Below are 19606 nucleotides of genomic sequence, written 5' to 3' on the forward strand. Positions count from 1 at the left end.
TGATAAATGCCAAGGAGCACAGACGGGCACAGGGTTTCCTAGCCTCGGTCTCCACCCAGGCTGGTCTTCTAGAGGGCCTTGCTGAGTCACTGCCACCCACCCCTCTATGACTCAGAGATGCCACTGGCTGGCTCTGTCCCACCCTATGCAGCCTGCCCATCTCTGGATTCCACTCTCAGGCAGGACAGGAGAGGTGCTTTGGGGGGGGGGGGGGGGGCCTTTTAGGGGATCCTTGTTTTCCTTATTAGAGGGGTTCCCCCGTGCCACAGGAGCCTCCCTGGCCAGCCCTCCAGGCTCTTTGGCCTTAGGAGATGCCTGCTGCCCGGTGGTAAAGGGACAGGACGGGTTAGATGGATCTGTGCTTGGATCTTAGGTGTTAGCCCTAAGATTACTTATTACCAGTCACTGAATTTATGCTCCAAGGCCCTCCAAGTTTCCAGCAGGAGCACACAGAGCAGCTGCAGAAAGCTCGGGTCTCACACCTTTCCATTCACAGCAGGATCCTAGGCTAGTCTTACCTGAAAGCTGGATCAGCTCTTCTTCCTCGCCAGACCCAGCTCCCAGACCACTGTCTTCAGCACTGGCATAGGGTATGGTAGGAAGCAGCTATAATAGCCATTGCAAGACCTCCACTGATGACAGATAACAGCCCTATACTGGCTATGTTCTTTTTACACAAGCATTTCACGTGATTTCTACTTAACTAAACCTTTATCTCACACTTGGCCTTAACTTTTGCGGTCTGAGGTACAACAGCAAACTAGACAAGTAACTTTCTTCTTTCTCACGTCACAGACTTGTTCTGACAAGTCTTGACTTTAGCTGTCAGTGTTCAATGCCTTTCTTATTAAGGCGACAGCTTACTCCTTTTCACTTAAAGCGCGCACTTTAAAGCTGCTGTTGGGCATATCCAAAACGAAAAGTTCGCTCTGCTGTTCTTGTTTTGTGGGCTATTATTAAGTAAAATAACAGTTACCTATACACAGCCATGGTGATACCACATCTGATAACCATAAGTAAGATGCCTACTGTGTGACTGTAGGCATCTGTGAAGATACACTGGACAGAGATGACCCAGTGATCTGGGCAAGCAGGAGGAGGATATGACATCACACCAATACATGGAACGGCGCGTGATTGAAAGCGCAGGAATTTATTTTTGGGATTAACCATTTGATACTTGCTAACTCCCCGACAAAAGCAGCTTTTGAGGAAGAAAGGGCTTACTTGGCTCAGGTTTGAAGTTACAGTCTATCATGCCAAGGAAGTCGAGTGCAGGAGCTGAAGCAGCTGGTCCCATCCAATCCACAGGCAGGGATCAGGGAGCGATTACTCCCTGTGCTGGTCTCCCCCTAGGACCCAAGCACAGTGGGCAGATCCTCCCACCTCAGTTAGGCCAGTCAAGACAGAATGCCACAGGCAAACCCAGAGGCCTGCCTGGACAAGGCTAGGCCTTATCAGGTTGACAGCGGAGACTGCCCTTCCCAAAGACCCGTATCAGAAATAGTGGAAAGCGAACATGGGGACAGGGTTATGCTACTGCAGTAGTGAAAAGCAGGAGAACTGGGGGCAGAACCTGATTTTGAGTCCTGCCTCTGGCATGCTGTGACCTGGAGCAAGAGCCCTCTGTTCCCATGCCTCTGAGCTGTAAATGGGGCAGCAGTGAAACCTGACTCCCTATAGCTCCAAGGGAGCAGCTTGGGAGGCACAAGTGTCACATATTCACAGATGCCAGTGAGCTGAGTTCCTCCCCTGGGCAACTTGGTCTTCTCTCCACTGTTCCTGTGCCCCAGGGCATGATCCTGCCTGGAGCATGCTCCTGCTGGACAGAACAAGGGCCCCCAGGCTCCTTGCCAGGTCTTGGGGCAGCCAGGAAGCGGAAGCTGTGCTTGGGCATCCTGCCATTGTGGACTGCAGGCAAAGCCTTGTCTCGGCCTTAGCTACCAGGGCTCCCCTCCCACCCTGCCCTGGTACCCTTGGCTTGTCATTCTAGAAGGCCAGGGCAAACAAGGACTCCTTTTTTCAGGGCTAGGGATTGTTAGGCGAGCTCTCACTCGAGTTCTAGAAGACTTCCTTGGGACTGGGGATATGGCTCCATTAGTAGAATGCACAAAATACTAGCCTAGGTTCAACCCGCCAGTAGCTCAAGCCTTCAGGAGGTTTAGAAATTCAGTCATCTTCAGCTACGCTGTGATTCTGAGGCTAGCCTAGGCTACACGGGGACAAAACCTAAACCAAACCGACAGTAACAGCAAAACAAAACAAAGGACTCTTCTTGCTCTGTTTTCTCCCCCCAGGAAACTCTACAGGTGAACCCTTACACCCACTGAGCCATCGGGCCCAGACCACTCCTTTGTTGAGAAATCAGACCTTCAGGTTAAGCCTCCATGAAGGAAATTCTGGAGGAGCTGAACCAGAAGGCACAGGGCTAAGAAGACAATGGTGAAAGAGCTATGGGCACAATGGATTGTTTAAAAAGTCTCTAAGTTTGTGTGGTGACTCACACCTTTAATCCCAGCTCTGGGGAGGTGGGCAGGTGGATCTTTGAGTTGGAGAACATCCTGGTCTACAGAGGGAGTTCTGGGACTACTAGGGCTATACAGAGAAAGCCTGTATTGAAAAAACAAAACAAAACAAAAAATCTGCAAATTCAGTATTTCGAACCAGCCTTTGCACTAGGCCTTACTGTGACGTTACAAATAAAACTGCTAAAGTTCCAACTGTCAGACAGATACTAAGTGTTTGTTTGCTTTTTCCAGACAGGGTTTCCTAAGTGACTATCTTAATAGAAACCAAGGAAGGAAGGAAGGATGGCCCACGTTCCCAAACAGGCAACTGTAACTGGTATGGCAAGGAGGTTGCCTGTGCTTTAATCCTTACCAAATCGTAACCTGAAGTAACCTGATGTGTCCCTCTCCCTGGCAGGCCACATAGGCCAGTAATTCCAGCACTCTGGAGGCCAGAAAGGATTGCTAATCCTGGTCTCATGTCCTCACCTCTCTCCACACACTCCCTCACCCTCTTACTCCCCAGTCCACAACACATAAATTGAAATGAGCAGCTTCCTGTGGTTTTAAATACCTATTTCAAGGTCTTGTCTTCAAATACACCTTTCTGCTTTTGTCAGCCATTTTCTATAAATTGGACTTCTTCTGCTCAGTTATCAGAACACTATTTTATACAGCAAATGTTCCCCTTTTCTAGAAACACTATATGCCTATAACCACAGCACTTGGCAGGCTTAGGCAGGATTGCTATATGTTTAAGTCTGAGATCAGCCTAGGCTACAGAGCAAGTACATTCCAGGTCAGCCTGGAATATTGGGACCCTGTCTCAAAACACCAAAAGAAAGTCTGAGGGATGTGTGCTTTAACATTTGCCCACCCAGAGAGGCTTCTGCTGAGCAGCTGAGCCTGAGGACAGGACACTGCTCACCTCAGGGACCCCTGACAACCTCGCCTCTGCTAACCACTAGTTGGGAAAGGCACCTTTGATGGCAGAACCCTGGATGGCAGAACCCTGTACTAATGTCCCCACAAAGTGCTCTTTCATTTGTTTTCAGCTAATTCCTTATGAGGCAAGCTGAGCACACTGAGGTAGTCCTGACTTCCAGCTTTACCCTTAAACCTGGGCTCCATGACCCTCAGGCTCAGCATGCCCCAAGATGCGTCTATTCTTTTCTCCTTCAGTTATGAAGCTCAACCGAGTGTGTTCAAGAATGGGCCAGCTCCTGTGTGAATCTGCACAGGCTCCCAGAAGATAATCTCGAAGGTTCCTTTGTTCAAGGGCTGCAGTGTAGACACATTCTGTCTCCCCGAGGCAGCCTCTGGGCTTCCCCGACAGTTTTAGAGTGGAGCTCCATTCAAGTGGAGCTGGATTCTTGACCTCCAAGTAGAAAAAAATTTCAGAATGAGCTGGTCTGAAGCAGAGTTAGAGTTTATTGAAAACAAACAAACAAACAAACAAAAAACCAAACAAACATTTTAAGCACAAGGATTTAGAAAAAGAGGGGCAGGGGCAGAAAGGACACACTCCCCAGAGCGTGTGTCTCAGAGTCTCAGAGTCACAGTTCAGTGTCTTTATAGCAGCTATACGCACTGTTTCTGGTAGTGTTGGAACTGAGCCTAACGTGATTATGGCTCGTTTCCAGGAATCAGGATCACAGCTAAGGTGAAACCTTAGGGCACAGAGTTGCAAGGGAAGTTAAGACATTTTTACTGCAAAAATTAAAATAAAGGTTAGTCTTGTTTTTGAAATTCCCAGAAAATTCCCAGGAGTAAGGGCACAATTGAAGGTCATTTATGTTTAGGCTAGAAGCATGTTTCAGTATTATTTTAACACAAAATATCTATGACTCAGAGAGGTAACTTCCAGAGCCGGGCCTCCTGGCACATGCCTGTAATCCCAGCACTCTGGGAGGCAGAGGCAGTTGATCTCTTGTGAGTTTAAGGCCTACCTGGTGTACAAATCGAGTCCAGGGCAGTCAAGGCTACACAGAGAAAGCCGTCTTGAAAAACAAAAATAAAAACAAACAAACAAAAAATAAGGGTAACTTCCAGCTGGCAATCTTTACAACAAACGTCAATTGTGCTGGAATTCTGCAGGAGATGCCAATTTGCTTCCTGTTCCTTCTCATGCTCCCATAGTGGAAAGAGCGTCAGAGCTGGAGGATGAGGAGGTAGGCTGGCTGCCGTAAAGTCAGCTCGTAGCAGCCATGGATACACACACAGAGATCAAGCCCCACCCTTGGTGGGGCGCTATTGGCAGTTGATGGCTGCTGAGGGAAGGAGGAAGGAGCAGAGGGTCACTCTCCTTTGGCCATCTGGCCGGTGATCAGGTGCCCACACCCAAGTGGATGATCCCACACCCATGAGCATATGGCAGCACTAACTGGATTCAGGGTTATTAAGAACATGAACATGCTGGGCATGGTAGCGCACACCTTTAGTCCCAGCACTCTCAAGGCAGAGCCAGGTGGATCTGTGAGTTCGAGGCCAGCCTGGTCTACAAAGCAGGTTCCAGGACAGCCAGGGCTATACAGAGAAACCCTGTCTCAAAAAACAAACAAACAAAACAAAAAAGATATGAACACTTCTTTATAAAGCCACAGAAAGGTCATAAAACATGGAGGGGAACTTATTAGGGAGAAAGAGGGGTTCAGGAAAAGTAGAGAGGGGATAAGAGGATATGAGGGTGAATATGATCAGTGTTCATCCAATTCTGGTGAGAAGGCAAAATGGCCTTCTTTCACATTAGCATTTTAAAAATAAAAATAAATACACACACCGTCATCATATGACTAGTATCCCATTCTGAGTACCCCCTAGAGAAATGAAGACTTAGGTCACAGCGCATTAACCTGTATACAAATATTTACAGTAATTTTATCTATAATCCCCTAAAACTGACAACTCAAATATACTTCAGTGAGTAAAGTATGGCAGAGCCATACACAATACCACAGAACAAAGACACAGGGTGCACCAAGAGCTGCAAACCCTAGGATCTACACAGGTATGTGCTGTCCAGAGGCTGGGCTGGGGTCTGACCACAAAAGGGATCTTTTGGGCAGTAGAACTGATTTGTGATAAATACGTAAATCTGTGCACCTATGGAATAAGCTTGGTGTGGTGGTAGTATGTATACTTAGGAGGCAGAGGCAGGCTGATCTCTGTGAGCTGGAGGCCAGCCTAGACTACATATCGAGTTATAGGCCAGCCAGAGTTACAGAGAGAGACCCTGACCCAAAACAAACTTCAAAGAACCGGACTGGGGATTAGCTTGGTGGGGAGCACCTGCCCAGCATCGGTGGGGCCTGGGGTTTCAGTCTCACTTGTGGGTGGGATGACCAGGGTATTGTGAATTCAAGTTAAGTTTACATTTTAATTTAGGTGTTTGCTTGTTTGTTTTTCCAGGCAGTTTCCCTGTGCAGCCTTGGCTGTCCTGGACTTGCTTTGTAGACCAGGCTGGCCTCCAACTCTGTAATCTGCCTGCCTCTGCGCCTCTGCCTCCCTGAGTGCACCACCATACCCAGCTTGAAGGTTTTTGCTTTTTTTTTTTTTTTTTTAGATTATTTTTATTTTCTGTGTATGAGTGTTTTTCCTACATGTATGTATCTGTACTGCATGTGTGCCTGGTGCCCTAGGTGGTTAGAAAAGGGCAATGGATTCCTAGGAACTGGAGCCACAGACAGTTGTGAGCCACTATGAGGGTGCTGGGAACTGAACCCAGGTCCTTGCAGGAATAGTTGAGTGCTTATAATCACTGAGCCATCTTTCTACTCCCAGATTTTTTTTTTTTTTAACGACTGAAAGATCTGAATACCATTCTTTTAAATCTGGAGAGTTGTACGTTTGGGGCCCTGCACGCCCTCTTGCTGTGTAGAGGGCCTAGTTCTTTGGACAGGTGAGATGTCAAGGGCTTGGCCACACCTGCCAGCCGTGTGAAAGGGATGTAAGTAGGGTGTGGGAGTTGCTCTTGTTGAAAGGCGACATTTTCTAGAGCAGTGGTCTCCCTCTTCCCCTGCCTGCCTCAGACCTAACCCCTAGGCAGCCCCTTTGTGAAAATGGGCCATGGTTTGAGAAGTGTGGTGGTTTGTTTAAATGTCAATTTGCCACAAATTAGACTCAGCTGAGTAGGGAGCCACACCTGGAGACTTGTCCTGGTTGCCTTCAATGGATGTGGGAAGAGCCGCCCAAGCGTGGTTGGCATCTTTTGGAAGCAGCTCAGGGAAAGAGGACTGGAAAGCGGGAAGACCATTCATGGTGCTCTCAGCCCTCCTGCTGGCCTCCAAATGGATTTATCCTCTCCATTTCTTCCGCTGACCTCACAACCAACGGTTGTGGGGGCCAGGTTAGAAGTGATGAAGTCCCAGCCTCGTGGACTGAGCAGCTGCTGGGTTGTGGGCCTCTGCAGCGAGGCAGTCATGGTGGGACTGCTCCCACGGCTGGGCAGCCAGCCTGAAAGGCCAAGCAATGATGGGGTTTTTGGCCTCTCGGTATAAGACAACCTGGTTACCATTTTACCATGTGTTAGATTAATAAATTCTTCTTATTTTCCCCTTACCAGGTCTGTGGCTCCAGGGAACCCACTAACGTGGGAGAAGATCTCCTTGTATTCAGCTCTGCATCAAACCATCTGACAGGGCAGTCTTGCTGCTGTTTGCCTCAAAAATGGCCTGAAAAAGCTCTAGATTAGACTAACTGGTTAGTGTTTGTCAATGTGACATAAACTACAGTCACCTGGGAAAAGGGACCTTCCACTGAGACGGGCCCGTCTGTGGAGCTTCTTGACTAGGAATTGATATAAGAAGGCTTAGTCCACTGTGAGTTGTGCCACCTGGGCAGGTGGTCCTGGATTGGGCTGAGCAAGCCACAGGGAACATGCCAGTAAACAGCATTCCCCTATGGTTCTGCTTCTGTTCCTGCTTTGAGTTCCTGTCCTGATGTCTCTTCATGACAGACTATAACCTGTAAGTCAAATACTCTTTCCCTCCGCAAACTGCTTTTGCTGAGTGTTGTAACTACAAAAAGCAAACTAGAACCCTGATCTTGGCTGGGCATGGTGGCATACACCTGTGAGCTCAGCATTCCTAAAGTATAGGCAAGGTTAATGGGAGCTCAAGGCTACACAGCTTGGGAACCACATCTTAAACAAACAAACAAACAGACAAACAAACAAAAACAAAGCCTATAAAGCCTATAAAGTCAGATCTGACACCAACGAGTCTTGAGCAGGCCTGAATTTCAGGGCCTACTGGAGCCAACTCACTTGTTCTAACCTCTGACCTCAGAGCTCCTGAAGAGACAGCCAGCCTGGGACCCTGCATCTCATAGTCTGTAATTCTGCATAAGGGCTCAACTCCTAGGTTGCAAAGTGGGAAGCTCCTGAAAAGGCCTCTCAGATGAGGCCTAGCAAAGATTAAGCCATCTCTTCTTCTCTCTCATACAGGCTTCTGAGCACACGTATAAACAGAGGGCTGAGCCAGGTGTTGTGGTGCACACCTGTAATCCTAGTGCTCTGGGAGGCAGAGGCAGGCAGATCTCTGTGAGTTTGAGGCCAGCCTGGTCTACAAAGTGAGTCCAGGACAGCCAGGGCTACACACAGAGAAACCCTATCTCAAAAAATCAAAACAAACCAACCAAAAACAAAAACAAACAAAAACCCCACAAAAGGTTATGTGCAGGTAGAATTGCATTTATGCTAATGACTACTGATCTGTGATCCAACCACTGTGTAAATGGATCTAGAAAACCAGAGTTGGGCCACGTGGTAAAGGGTGGCCTCTGGAGCTCTGCTTGAAGGCCCCTCATCTAGCAGGCTGGCACTTACTGTGAGACACTGGAGAGAACCAGGATGCTTAATTAAGGCTCTGCCTCTGAAGGAGTGAGGTGGAACTGTGACAGTCACCTCTGGGCTGGTCACCTAGGGGGGAAGCTGCAGGGGCCCAATTGGGTCTGCCATATGCACTGGGCACTGCTCTCTGTGGCCTGGCGCCACTTGCCTCCTCCACACTCTAGACAGCAGCTGGGACCTATCACTCAACAGAAATTTACCTTCACCCTATTATAATAAACAGACTTAACCTCTAAAAACGGGCTATAACACAGCAATTGTTGGTTTTTGTTTGTTTGTGAGACAGGTCTCACTATGTGGCCCAGGCTGACCTCAAACTCACCTTACGAGCTTTCTGCTTCAGCCATTTGAGGTTACAGGCATGCACCACCAAACCTGGCTGGGTCACAAGAGTAAAAGTTCTTTTCTTGCACCATCTGGTGTGCTCCTGGAGCAACAAAAGTAGAATGTTCAAGTTTAGCCCTTGGTGTGCTGTTAATGACAGAGCTCTATGGCTGACCCCAATAGAGGGGCTGGTGGGTTGGCTTACAGAGGAATCATCAAGCGGGTCTCCTTCTCATAGATGTCTGGAATCAGTCCCATTGGAGAGTTAATCATGTGCACTGTATTCTTGCCAAACAGCCGGAACTCATAATGGATGAGCTGCTCCCAAAAGCCACTGTTGGGCCTGATGATGGGCCGGCATGATTTAGTCCAAGTGTGAGCATCTAGAAGGGACATGGCATGGTACTTCATGAGGTAGGCGAGGCACAGGGCAGCTGAGCGGCTCACGCCAGCGGCACAGTGCAGCAGTGTGCGGCCCTGCTTCATCTCCACCGAGTGGATGTGGTCAGAGATGGGGTCGAAGAAATCACAGAGACGTGCGATTGGAGTGTCGACCACAGGCACCTGCGTGTACTGGATGTCCTCATAGAAGGTGTTTGCTACCTCTACTGAGACATTGATGACCGTGGTGATCTGCTTGTTGGACAGTAGGGATTTGTTGTTGGCAGCCACACCATTGCTGATAAATAGGCTCTTGGTGATCTGTGAGAGGCCACTGATGGAAGGCTGTGGGAACTGAACTGGGAAGGCACCCAAAGGTGAAGTCATCAAGGTGACAGGTCAATAGCTGTGATGTGTTAAACTTGCATCTTTCTGCTAGGCTGTGCCCACTGAACACTGCAGGAAGGAAGAAGTAGTTTGGAGGGTGAGAACTCAAAAGACTTCTGGGATGGACGGCTGGGCCTCTAAGGCTAGCCAAGGCAGTCTTGTGACCACCGTGCAGAAGTAGGCAAAGAACTCATTAGTTACACTGAAGTTTGTGTCACTAAGCCAAAACTGTTACCTGAGTGTTCAGGGTTTTTCCACACAGAAAACATTGGAAATGAGAACAGCTAACATGAGGGGAATATCGAAAAGACTCTAGTAGGGTGGGCAGCTTTTCCTCCGGTCCCTAAACTCCTGGAATAATGACTCATGAGACTCAAAATATATTTACAAATACTTAGGCCATATAGGTAGGCACTTGTTTGACTAGCTCATAACTTAAAATAACCTATTTATTCTATTCTAAGTTCTGCCACATGGCTGGTTACCTCTGCTCAGGTGCCATGTCACCCTCACACCTACCCAGGCGAATCTCCTGTGCTTGGCTCTATCCCTCTTTGCCTGAGGATGTCCTGCCTTCTATTCTACCCTTTCCTATAGTCTGTAGGTTTTTCAACTGACAGGGAATGCATCCATACAATACAGAAGATATTGAAGGGACTTCAGCTAAAGGAGTGGAAGGAAGTCAGCTATGGCCAGAGGGACCATGAACAAAGGAAGGGGCAGACCTTGGGTTTACTGGGGTGGGTTCAGGATAAAAAGGGTGGTTAGAAGCTGAGGGAAATGCAGCTGCTGAAAGAACATTAGGGTGAATGTGTTCCAACTACATTATAGAACTAGACCTAAAGGTTAAGGATAACAAGGGAAGACAATATGCTAAGTCTCTCCATCTTCTAAAGGGAGACCTCAGTCCCTGAGGAGTACCCACACAACCAGACACACAGATGGTGTCATCTACAGCAAGACTAATGGAAACTCGTCATCTATTTGATCAGCTGTGTGACTTCTAATATTAATGACCTCTAAGTCAACAGAGAGCAAGTGAAAAATAAGGCCTGGTGGTGCTCACCTGGAATACTAGCATTCAGGAGGCAGAAGAGGAAGGTGGATCCAGATGCATGGTCCCCTCCCCCCAACAAAGAGCCAGGGAAACAGACTACAGAGTTTTGTTTGTTTTTAGATTGGGGGGGGGGGCGCACTGAAACAAAACTGTCTACTTAAAAATTAACCTTTGAGAAACTGGGATTTCCCAAGAAGGCCAGTTCCAGGTAGCATAAGGATATCACCAGTCTTAATCCCCTCATAACAAAAGTAACCTCATAACCTCAGGCCAGTCAGTTATTTTTCTACTGTTCTTTCTCCCTGTTACTGCCTTCCAAGAAATGTGACTTTGAAGTGACTGATGTTTTTGCTTCTGCTCTTTTCAGTCCTTGTCTGTCCACAAACCACAGACCACGTCTGCTTGGCTTAATGGTACGTTCTATTGTACAGAATGAAATGTTGTGCAATTTTAGAATAGAAAATAAAGCCAAATAAGATCTTCAAACTGTTGACCAATAGGAGCAACACACCTACCTTATAGTGGGTTAGTAGGAAAGTTAAAATGCAAAGCCTTGTGGGGAATGAGAAAGAAAGGTATCTGCTTCAGGTTGGGGGTTATAGTTGCAAGGATAGTCGGGCAATCACAGACAGTAGGGCAGACCTTAAAGAGGAGGCAAAGTTCCAGACCAGCCTGGACTACCTAAACTCTTTCAAAAAGAAATCAAAACAAGCCACAGGGGCTGGAGAGATGGCCCAGCAGCTAAGACCTCTGTTCTTCCAGAGGTCCTGAATTCAGCTCCCAGCCCCCTGGTAGCTCACAGTCATCTCTACTAGGATCTGTTGCCCTCTTCCGGCAGACAGGTGTACATGCAGATAAGAGCACTCATACACATTAAATAAATTAAAAAGCAGAACAACAACAACCAAAAAAAAACACAACAAAAGAACAAACCCAATTCCACTTCCCACAAAAATCTGAACAGTTTGACGAGGAGGAAACAGAAACTTGCTCACGATTGTTTTCCCATTTTACATTCAACCAGGCCTTTGGCAAGCGAGACCCGAGGGAAAACCGTTTGTTCACCATCAGACAGCAAGTTCTGAAGTCTGGTGTATTACGCTTTCTGGAGAAAGCTGGCAGATACAGGTGGGGCGTTGGTTAAGTTCTGGGTTATAAACGTGGAACAGAGTCCACAAGTTGGATGAGCGGGAAGCTTCCTCGGGAGTTGGCCTCGGAATGATTCCCTACGTGGTGACAAGACTCCGACGACCTTACCTCCTTCCCGCGGTACCCCGGGAATCTTTCAGGGAGCCAAGGCAGGGCGGAGCCGCGGGCGACCATCTCCAAGAAAGGGAGGGCCCGTCCTGATCCCCGATCTCGGCGGCAACGGCTCCTCCTCGCGCAAAAATGGGCAGTTCCGGGCCTGGGGCGGGTGGCGGTGGGGGCCGCGGCCTCGCAGGACTCGCGCAGCTGCCAGGGCTCGCGGAAAAGCCGGGTGGCGCGCCGCAGGGCCTACGGGCCCGTCTCCACGGCGACGCGCCGGGCGGCGTGTCTCAGGGAGCCCGGAAGAAGCCATCGCTCGGCCCGGCCCCTCGCCCGTCACCCAGGCAACGCGCCCGGCCGAGCGTCACAAAGAGCGCCGCGAGCTCGGCGAGCTCCGCCGCCCGCAGGCCCCGCCCGCTTGCCGTCTCCCGGGTAACGCGCAGAGTTCCTCCTTAGACTTGAGCGTAGGAAGTTGCTCCGCGTCCGCGCTCCCTTCCGTCATGGATTTCCCTTTAGCTCGCTCTCCCAAGTCGTACTTCATCCACTCAGATTCCTCTACACAGACCAGAAGGCCTTCGGTCAAATGGAACCTGAACTCGGAGTACGAACACGTTGCCAAGGAGACCACCGGGCACGGCACGGACTTCCGGCGCGAGAGACTAGACAGCCTGCAGTGGGACCATGGCGTCCGCGTCCAGCCGCAGACCCGCTTCCTGAGGCCGCGGACCCCTTTGGTTTATATAGCCAGGTGTGGCTCGGATGTGCAGAGCGGTCGTAGCTCCGCCCACTCATCCCCCAGGCCAACCTGTGGGACCCTCAGAAGCCGGGACCCCGGGCTGAAGGCCCTGTCAGGTTTCCAACCTTCGAATGGAATCCTGACTTGACACCTTGCAGTCCGAGCACACTTTGAGGTGACGCCTGGGGAGGCTTAGGACTCAGGGCCAAATTTTTTGACTTTCCATTCTCCAGCGGTCCCAGAAAAGCCTTCAGTTCCCCTTTGTTTGGTTCCGAGCCCACGCTTACTTCCTCAACCCCTCACCCAGGATCAGCCAAGTTCCTACAGAGGACTTATTCTGGAAAAGCAATTTGGTTCAAAATGACCATTATTTATTACTTGGAAGAGATTATGTTAACATCTTTCTCCTTTTTCATTTCCGATTTTGATGAATTTGGTGCATCACTGAATAAAGAGGGTCTTTAAATATTTAGTCTCTTGTTGAAAATAGGATTTAGACTTGTATGTGAATTCCTGACCTTTGAACCATCAGCACCTGGGTATGTTGAGTAATCCTACGTAAAAGCCAGAAAAATAGAAGTAGGCCTGGGATGTTAGTTTCTTTGTAGTAGTTTATAAATGTAAGCACACCAAGACAGTTCTTACATACTGACAGAAAATAAATTGGAAAACATTTTCTAATTTCTCTATAGGTTTTTTTTGTTTGTTTGTTTTCTTTTTAATCTGGGCATGGTTGCACATGCTTGTAATCATATCACTCCGGTGCAGGAGGCAGGAGGATCAGAAATTGAAGTTCACCCTCAGCTTTAGAGGGAGTTTAGGCCAGCTTGGATGCGCAAGACCTTGTCACACACAGACTATATGTTTTTTTTTTTTTTTGGTTTTAATTATAAAAGTGGTGTATTTTAAGATGGTCTTACTGCTCTGATGTGCTAACCATGAGTTTAGTGTAAGCTTTCGTGTTTGTGGTTCCTTCCGTTCTTGTGTGTATCTGGCAGCCATTTCTGTTGCAGTCAATTCGTGGAAATGTGTGTGGAGTTCTTCCCTTTTTGCTGCTGTTTGGTTGGGAGTCTGTATTCAGGGAACACTTCACTAGCACATCTGTCATTTCTCAGGTTTCTTTTAAAATGGTTTGTGGATCATTGCAAAAGTAATGTACACTAATTAAACACCACCACCACCAAGGAAACAGAAGCCAGGGCAGCAAAACAAATGATCAGAAACAATCACTGTTAACATTTTAATGTATATGTTTAAGGTCCTGTGCTGGTTAGTTTTTTTGTCAACTTGAAACAAATTAGAGTTACCCTAGAGGAAGGAACCTCAGTTGGGAAATTGCCCAATTGGCCTGGGGGCAAGTCTGTGGGTATTTTCCTAATGATTGATGTAGGACTATTCAGCCAACTTGGGTGGTGCAGGTGTTGTCTAAGAAGGCCAGTTGAGCAAGTCAAAAAAGCAAGCCAGTAAGCAGTCTTCCACAGACGGCCTCTGCTTAAGTTCCTGCCTTCAGGTTCCTTCCTTGGGTCCTGCCTCAGCTTTACTTGATGAGTGACTATAATCCGTAAACACTTTCTTCAAGTTGTTTTTGGTTAGTGTTTTATCACAGCAACTGAGAGAGGCTGAGATAATCCACATATAAATGTATTTATATTGTATTTTTAAATAACATACAGCACAAAAAAATTCATTTTGTAACCTGCTTTATACTTGATCACATGTATTTTATCAGATGATAGAGCACAATTATCCACTTGCTTCCTTGGACATTTGGCCTCCAAGTTTTAGAATGAATGAACAATTATTTTTAAAGGGAAAATTATTTTAAAACACTTCATAATGTGATTAAATTATAAAAAAAATGAAAACACTGGCTAGCAACATCCTTTGCTATTTATTTGTTGAGACATGGAGCCCAGGTTGACTTAAATTCACAGTATAACTAAGAATGGCTTTGAACTTCTGATCCTCCTGCTTCGGCCTCCCAAGTGCCTGGATTATAGGTGAGTTTTTACTGGTGCTGGAGACCACCCAGGACTATGTGCCTGCTAGGCACACATTCTACCAGCTGAGCCTCATTCCCAGTTCTCTTTTCTGCTCATATTGCTCAGTACTTTCCATCCTTGTAGGTGTCTCCAGCCCCCTGAGACCAGCCACGGGACCAGGATTCCTATGAATACCAACATTCAGCACAACATGACGTAGCAAACATAAACATTCACTGATTGCATGGTCCCCAAGGGTGAACTTTATCAACGACGTTGTTGTTTTGCAGTGTCAAAACGTGGAACACACTTGTTAGAGTCCCAAAAGCCCCGTAGCACCTCAGATTTCCCTCTTTTAAACATTTCCCGAACTCTTTCCTTAGACTTTCCTTATTAACTAACCCTGTGTCTACCTAAATTCCTCCCTTATCCCTTCTTTTTTTTTTTTTTCTAAATTTCTTCCTTCCTTCCTTTCTTCCTTTTAAAGACAGTTGTCTGTGTAGCCCTGGCTGGTCTTGAGCTCTCCTACTTGCTTTCAGCTTCTCGAGTGCAGAGATCACAGGCACACATTCTTCTTTCTTTTTTTTCTATCCTGTTCTGCTGTATCCCCTCTTCCCAGATCCCCTTTCGATCTAGGCTGCAAAGGAAGATCCCCTACCTCCACCTCTCTCCTTTAATCTTTTCCCCTTCCAATGTCTATTCATCTGAGACTCTCCACCTTTGCTCTTAGCCTGGATTTTCTCACAGCTGGCCTTGCCCAGCATTGCAGGCGGAGCTCAGTGGTAGAACGCTTGACTGGCATGCGCTGCTCTACATTCCACCCCATTGCCAACCACAGGAAATAGAGGAGAGGGGAAAGGGAACAATGGAGAATGGGGCAGGGGTAGTTGGAGGGCAAAGGCCTGCATTTTCCAGTACTTGGGAAGCAGAGACAGGTGGCTCTCTGTGAGCTCCAGGCTAACTGGGTCTACAGAGCGAGTTCTAGGACAGTCAGGGCTACAAAGCAAGACCCTGTCTCAAAAACAAAATAAACCCAAAGAGGTACCCTCCACCATCCCAGCACCTATTGAATCAGGCCTTGAGCTGCTGTGTCTAACCTGTCCCATCTTTCCCTCTCCACTCTAGCCGATTGAGTGCCAATGATGCAAACGTGAAGAAACTTTTACCCAAGAGCCATTTATCTCGGGTGATTATTCGGGACAACCTCAACGCACAGCGCATCTACGAGATGGAGGTGAAGTATCCACCAGGTTCTGTGCTGGAGCCTCTTAGTGGCCTGACCACTCCACACTTGTCATAGCTCTCTCCTTCCTTCCTCATGCTAATAGGGGGCCCCATCTTTCCAGAGGAGACAGATGGCACATGGGGTTGGTGTCTTGCCCAAAGTGTCAAATGCCTCTGCCTAGCTGAAGAGACTCAGAGAGGAAGACCTTGCCTCCTGGCTCATGTCTTTTTTGTTTCCTGAAACACAGTATCTCCCACATACAGAGCTTCAGGCTGTACAGCTCGAACTGACATCAGCATTAGTCTGGTTAGCTTTTTTCCCTTTTGAAAACTTATCCCATTTACAGAGGAAAACTGAGGCTAGCCGTAGCAACAACAAACCCACAAGAAGACACAAGCCAAGCAGGGCTCCATGTGTGCTCCCAGTGTTAAGCTTCCCATGCTAGGGTCCAGTAGAGACTCTACGGGACCCAGAGATGGGCCAGTTTTATGTGATCTTGGGTGAGTCACACTTTCTTCATTTGTAAAGTGGGGTTTGAAACTGTTAGTTATGGGTTCTGTAATGTAAACCTGAAGTCGTTGAAGTAAAACAAGGAAGTGGAGTTCACACAGCAGGATGGACAGGACAGGACAGGACAGGACAGCCGATGCTTCCTGGCTTCCTTTGCAGCTTTTGCCATCTGTCTTTTGAAGTCTGGATCTACTTTAGGGGTATCTCACGTTCGATCCTGGCTTAGAAATGTTGAGCATTATTTCACATTCTGATTGGATTGGGGAGGTTGCCTACAGTTGGGCCCCCACATCCCTTCCTGCAGCCAGTTCATGGTAATACACAATTGAATTCAACTGAGTGAGAAAGGATTTGTCCATTCAGACCTTACAGTCTAGGACAGGAGTTATGAAATGGATGAAATTAGGATTCCCTGTGATAGAAGAGCTCTCACAGGTGAGGTGTAGACACAAGTTAGCTAGCATATGTATCTATAAGTTGCAGACAATACGTAAACAGCACAATTATTAATAGGGACATGGTGGTAGAGTTTATGAAAGGAGAAAGAAACAAGATGGAAGCCAGGCAGCGGTGGCACACACCTTTGATCCCAGCACTCGAGAGGCACAGGGAGGTGGACCTCTGAGTTCGAGGTCGGCCTAGTCTACAGAATGAGTTCCAGAAGAGCCAGGGCTACTGTCTTTAAAAAAAAAAAAAAATTCATAAAACAAGAAGGACCTCCTTGCTCCAGCAGCCTCCATTTTTTTTTTTATTTCCTTACAGTTTTTCTCTGTTTATTATTTATTTTGTGGTTTTTGTAAGTGAACCAAGGGTTTCTTATATGCTAGGCCAGTTCTCTATTCCTGGCCCTGCTAATCCCTATTTCCTTAGCTCAATCTTCAGACGGTTAAGGTTGAAATCAGGCTCCTAAACTGCAGAGCACCAGAGGGCACCATGGTAATCTATCCAGCCCAATGTCCATTCTTTACGAACAGGGAAACTGAGTTCCCTGAAATCCTAGCTGTTTCATGGAGTTACTATTGGGTTGAGCAGGCACCATGCCACCTCCAGGTCAGCCGCCTCAGACGCCTCTTGCTACTACATGACTTGTTTATCCTAAACCCACCTCTGTTTTTCATAAGATGCACTCCTCCGACAAGACCAAGAGAAAGATGAGTGGCTTATACGAGCACCTGAAAAAAAAGTTCATGTCAGACCAGCTGAGAAAGATGCTGCGCTGGAAGCGGGAATCCCTGAGCACCCAGCAGTACTTGGACAGCCAACGGACTTCCAGGGGCTCCACTTAGGTGGCAGGCCAGACATCGTAACTGGGGCAGATCATTCGGAAGCACAAAACCACCCTGGGGAGAGCTGAGGAGACTCAGAACATGCTGCTCTCCACCACTGTAGCGCAATAAAGGGATACGGTAGGAGCACCAAAGGTCACTTCTGATCTGCTTTGCTCTGTCGTCCCCATTTGCAGAGGAGTTTAAGCCAGAACAGCTTGAACTGAACCAGTCAACAAGAGTTCAGAAAGAGGGCTGGAGAGATGGCTCAGCACTTAAGAGCACTGACTGCTTTTCCAGATGACCTGGGTTCAATTTCTAGCAACTACATGGCAGCTCACAACTGTCTGTAACTCCAAGATCTGACACCCTCACATAGACGCACATGCAGGCAAAACACCAATGCACATAAAATATAAGTAAGTAAATTATAAAAAAAGAAGAGGAGTCCAGCAAGAGCTAGAAATGGTAAGCTAATTCAGCAGTAAGTCTCAGAGGTTGAAAACATTCTAGGCCTAGATCAGATTGTACGGAGGCTAGAAGCTTCCAGGACTAGGCCTAGGTTAGCAGACAGGCAGTAAAACCTCTGAGATAACAATTATATCAGGCGAACAAAAGTTACTTTTACAGTAATATAGTAGTTTTATTTATTTATTTTTTTTTGAGGAACCTCTAATTTCTGTAGTGGTGGCAGTAGCTTTATTATGACTGGCAGTGTGCCCTTACCAGCATTTGCTGCTGTTGGCTGCCTTGATCATAGTCATTCTGACTCAAGTGAGATGGAATCTCAAAAAGTTTTAATTGGTGCTTCCCTGATAAATAATTTGTCTATTTTAAAAAAAGATTTTACATTTGTAAAATATTTATTATTAAAATGTTGTGTGTAAGAGTGTTTGCTTGCAGATGTGTATATGCCTAGTGCCTGATGAGACCAGAAGAGGGTGGTAATCCCCTTAAGCTGGAGTTACAGGCTCTGAGACTCCTGGCATGGCTCTGGAAACTGAACCTAGGTCTGCTGCAAGAGAGTAAGTGCTCTTAACTATCGAGCTATGCCTCTAGCCTTACAATGTTTTAAAGTTATCTTAATGTTATATTAGTCGAGGTTCTCCACAGGAACAGAACTGATAGAATGAACATAGATATATATTAAGAGGGGATTTATCAGGACTTAGAGTGGTTTACAGGCTGTGAGCTGAGTGGTCTGGCATGGATGTTTCCTGATGAATAGGCCAAGAAGTCGTTCAGTCAATGAGGCTGGATGTCTCGGCAGCTCCCATCTGGTGCTGGAGCCCCAGAGGGTTCCCGGAGAGCTGCTGCTCTTTAGTCTCTCCAGTTTGGAATCCCAAAGAAGTGGGTTCTAATACGAACGATGCAGTGCCTTAGCAACAGAGTAGATGAACTTGCCGTCAAGAGCGAGGGCAAGCAGGCAAATAGTGAAAGCTTCCTTCTTCCACGTCCACCAGAAAATGTGGCCCAGGTTTGGTGTGGCTCTTCCCACCTGCAGGGGAGATGTAGGGGCAGAGAACAGTGGGCCTGGAGGATCCGGTTCTCTCCTACCACCTATTATGGCTTCCTGCGGATGGAATGTGATTGTCGGGCCTGCGTGGCAAGTCTCTGAGCCACCTCACTAAGCTGACTTCCCCGGTTTTTAAAATGTAAGTTTTCTTTAAAATGTAAGTTTTCAAAGTACTTCCTAATAATCCTCTGATTTCACTGAAGTCTGTTGTAACACTCATCTCTATATTTTAATTCTATTAATTTGAGTTTTCTTTTTCTTTTGGTTAGGCTAGCTAGAGTTTTGTCGATAATTATTTTAAAAGTTTTTAAGTTTGTGTTTATGTCCGTGTGCGCGTGTGCATGTGGAGGTCAGAGCACAGTTTTCAGGAGCTGGTTTTCTCTTTCTACCATGGAGTGAGCCCATGTGGTGTGAGGCTCGGTGGCAAGTGCCTTTCCCCGCTGAGCCATATTGGCAGCCCCGTCTTTTACCTGCAGGTCCCCGCATGCCTCTCCCATCCTGAGAGCTGAGACTGCAGATGGGAGCCTTCCTGAGGCAACGCAACTTGCATTTGTCTACACCCCAGGTGGGGAACCCATGACAGACCAAAAATACCAGTCACACCAGAACCCAACCTGATGAAT

At 47.3% G+C, this 19606-nt stretch overlaps 2 protein-coding genes across 4 annotated transcripts; one reads left to right on the forward strand and one right to left on the reverse strand.

Annotated features, from left to right (window-relative positions):
• Positions 1-3920: 3920 nt before the first annotated feature.
• On the reverse strand, positions 3921-12048 carry Dusp18 (dual specificity phosphatase 18). Of its 3 annotated transcripts, none has more exons than XR_008722015.1 (3): positions 11762-12048; positions 8678-9516; positions 3921-4777 (listed from the first exon to the last, which is right to left on the reverse strand). XR_008722015.1 is itself a non-coding variant. In XM_055623970.1 (2 exons), exon 2 carries the CDS (start codon positions 9445-9447, stop codon positions 8881-8883), a length of 567 nt encoding a protein of 188 aa, XP_055479945.1. In that variant the 5' UTR covers positions 9448-9516; positions 11762-12048; the 3' UTR covers positions 3921-8880. The 3 variants fall into 3 exon arrangements, 1 of the variants encoding a protein (XP_055479945.1); XR_008722014.1 differs by having other exon boundaries at positions 3921-7177; XM_055623970.1 differs by having other exon boundaries at positions 3921-9516.
• A 94-nt stretch (positions 12049-12142) lies between these two features.
• On the forward strand, positions 12143-17488 carry CUNH5orf52 (chromosome unknown C5orf52 homolog). The gene is made up of 3 exons (XM_055624058.1): positions 12143-12497; positions 15593-15701; positions 17324-17488. The coding sequence occupies exons 1-3, from the start codon at positions 12250-12252 to the stop codon at positions 17486-17488; spliced, it is 522 nt and encodes a 173-aa protein (XP_055480033.1). The 5' UTR covers positions 12143-12249.
• Positions 17489-19606: the final 2118 nt, after the last annotated feature.

The sequence above is a fragment of the Psammomys obesus genome, unplaced genomic scaffold (genome assembly GCF_907164565.1).
Source record: "Psammomys obesus unplaced genomic scaffold, mPsaObe1.curated_primary_1811, whole genome shotgun sequence".
Classification (NCBI taxonomy): Eukaryota; Metazoa; Chordata; class Mammalia; order Rodentia; family Muridae; genus Psammomys; species Psammomys obesus.

What these genes read in the sequence shown, in the direction of transcription:
- Dusp18 (XM_055623970.1), bottom strand. Translation starts at nt 9,447, where the DNA reads ATGACTTCACCTTTGGGTGCCTTCCCAGTTCAGTTCCCACAGCCTTCC.
- CUNH5orf52 (XM_055624058.1), top strand. Translation starts at nt 12,250, where the DNA reads ATGGATTTCCCTTTAGCTCGCTCTCCCAAGTCGTACTTCATCCACTCA. An exon ending in CCTTTGGTTTATATAGCCAG is followed by an intron (nt 12,498 to 15,592) that starts GTGTGGCTCGGA and finishes TCTCCACTCTAG; the next exon opens with CCGATTGAGTGCCAATGATG. An exon ending in AGCGCATCTACGAGATGGAG is followed by an intron (nt 15,702 to 17,323) that starts GTGAAGTATCCA and finishes GTTTTTCATAAG; the next exon opens with ATGCACTCCTCCGACAAGAC.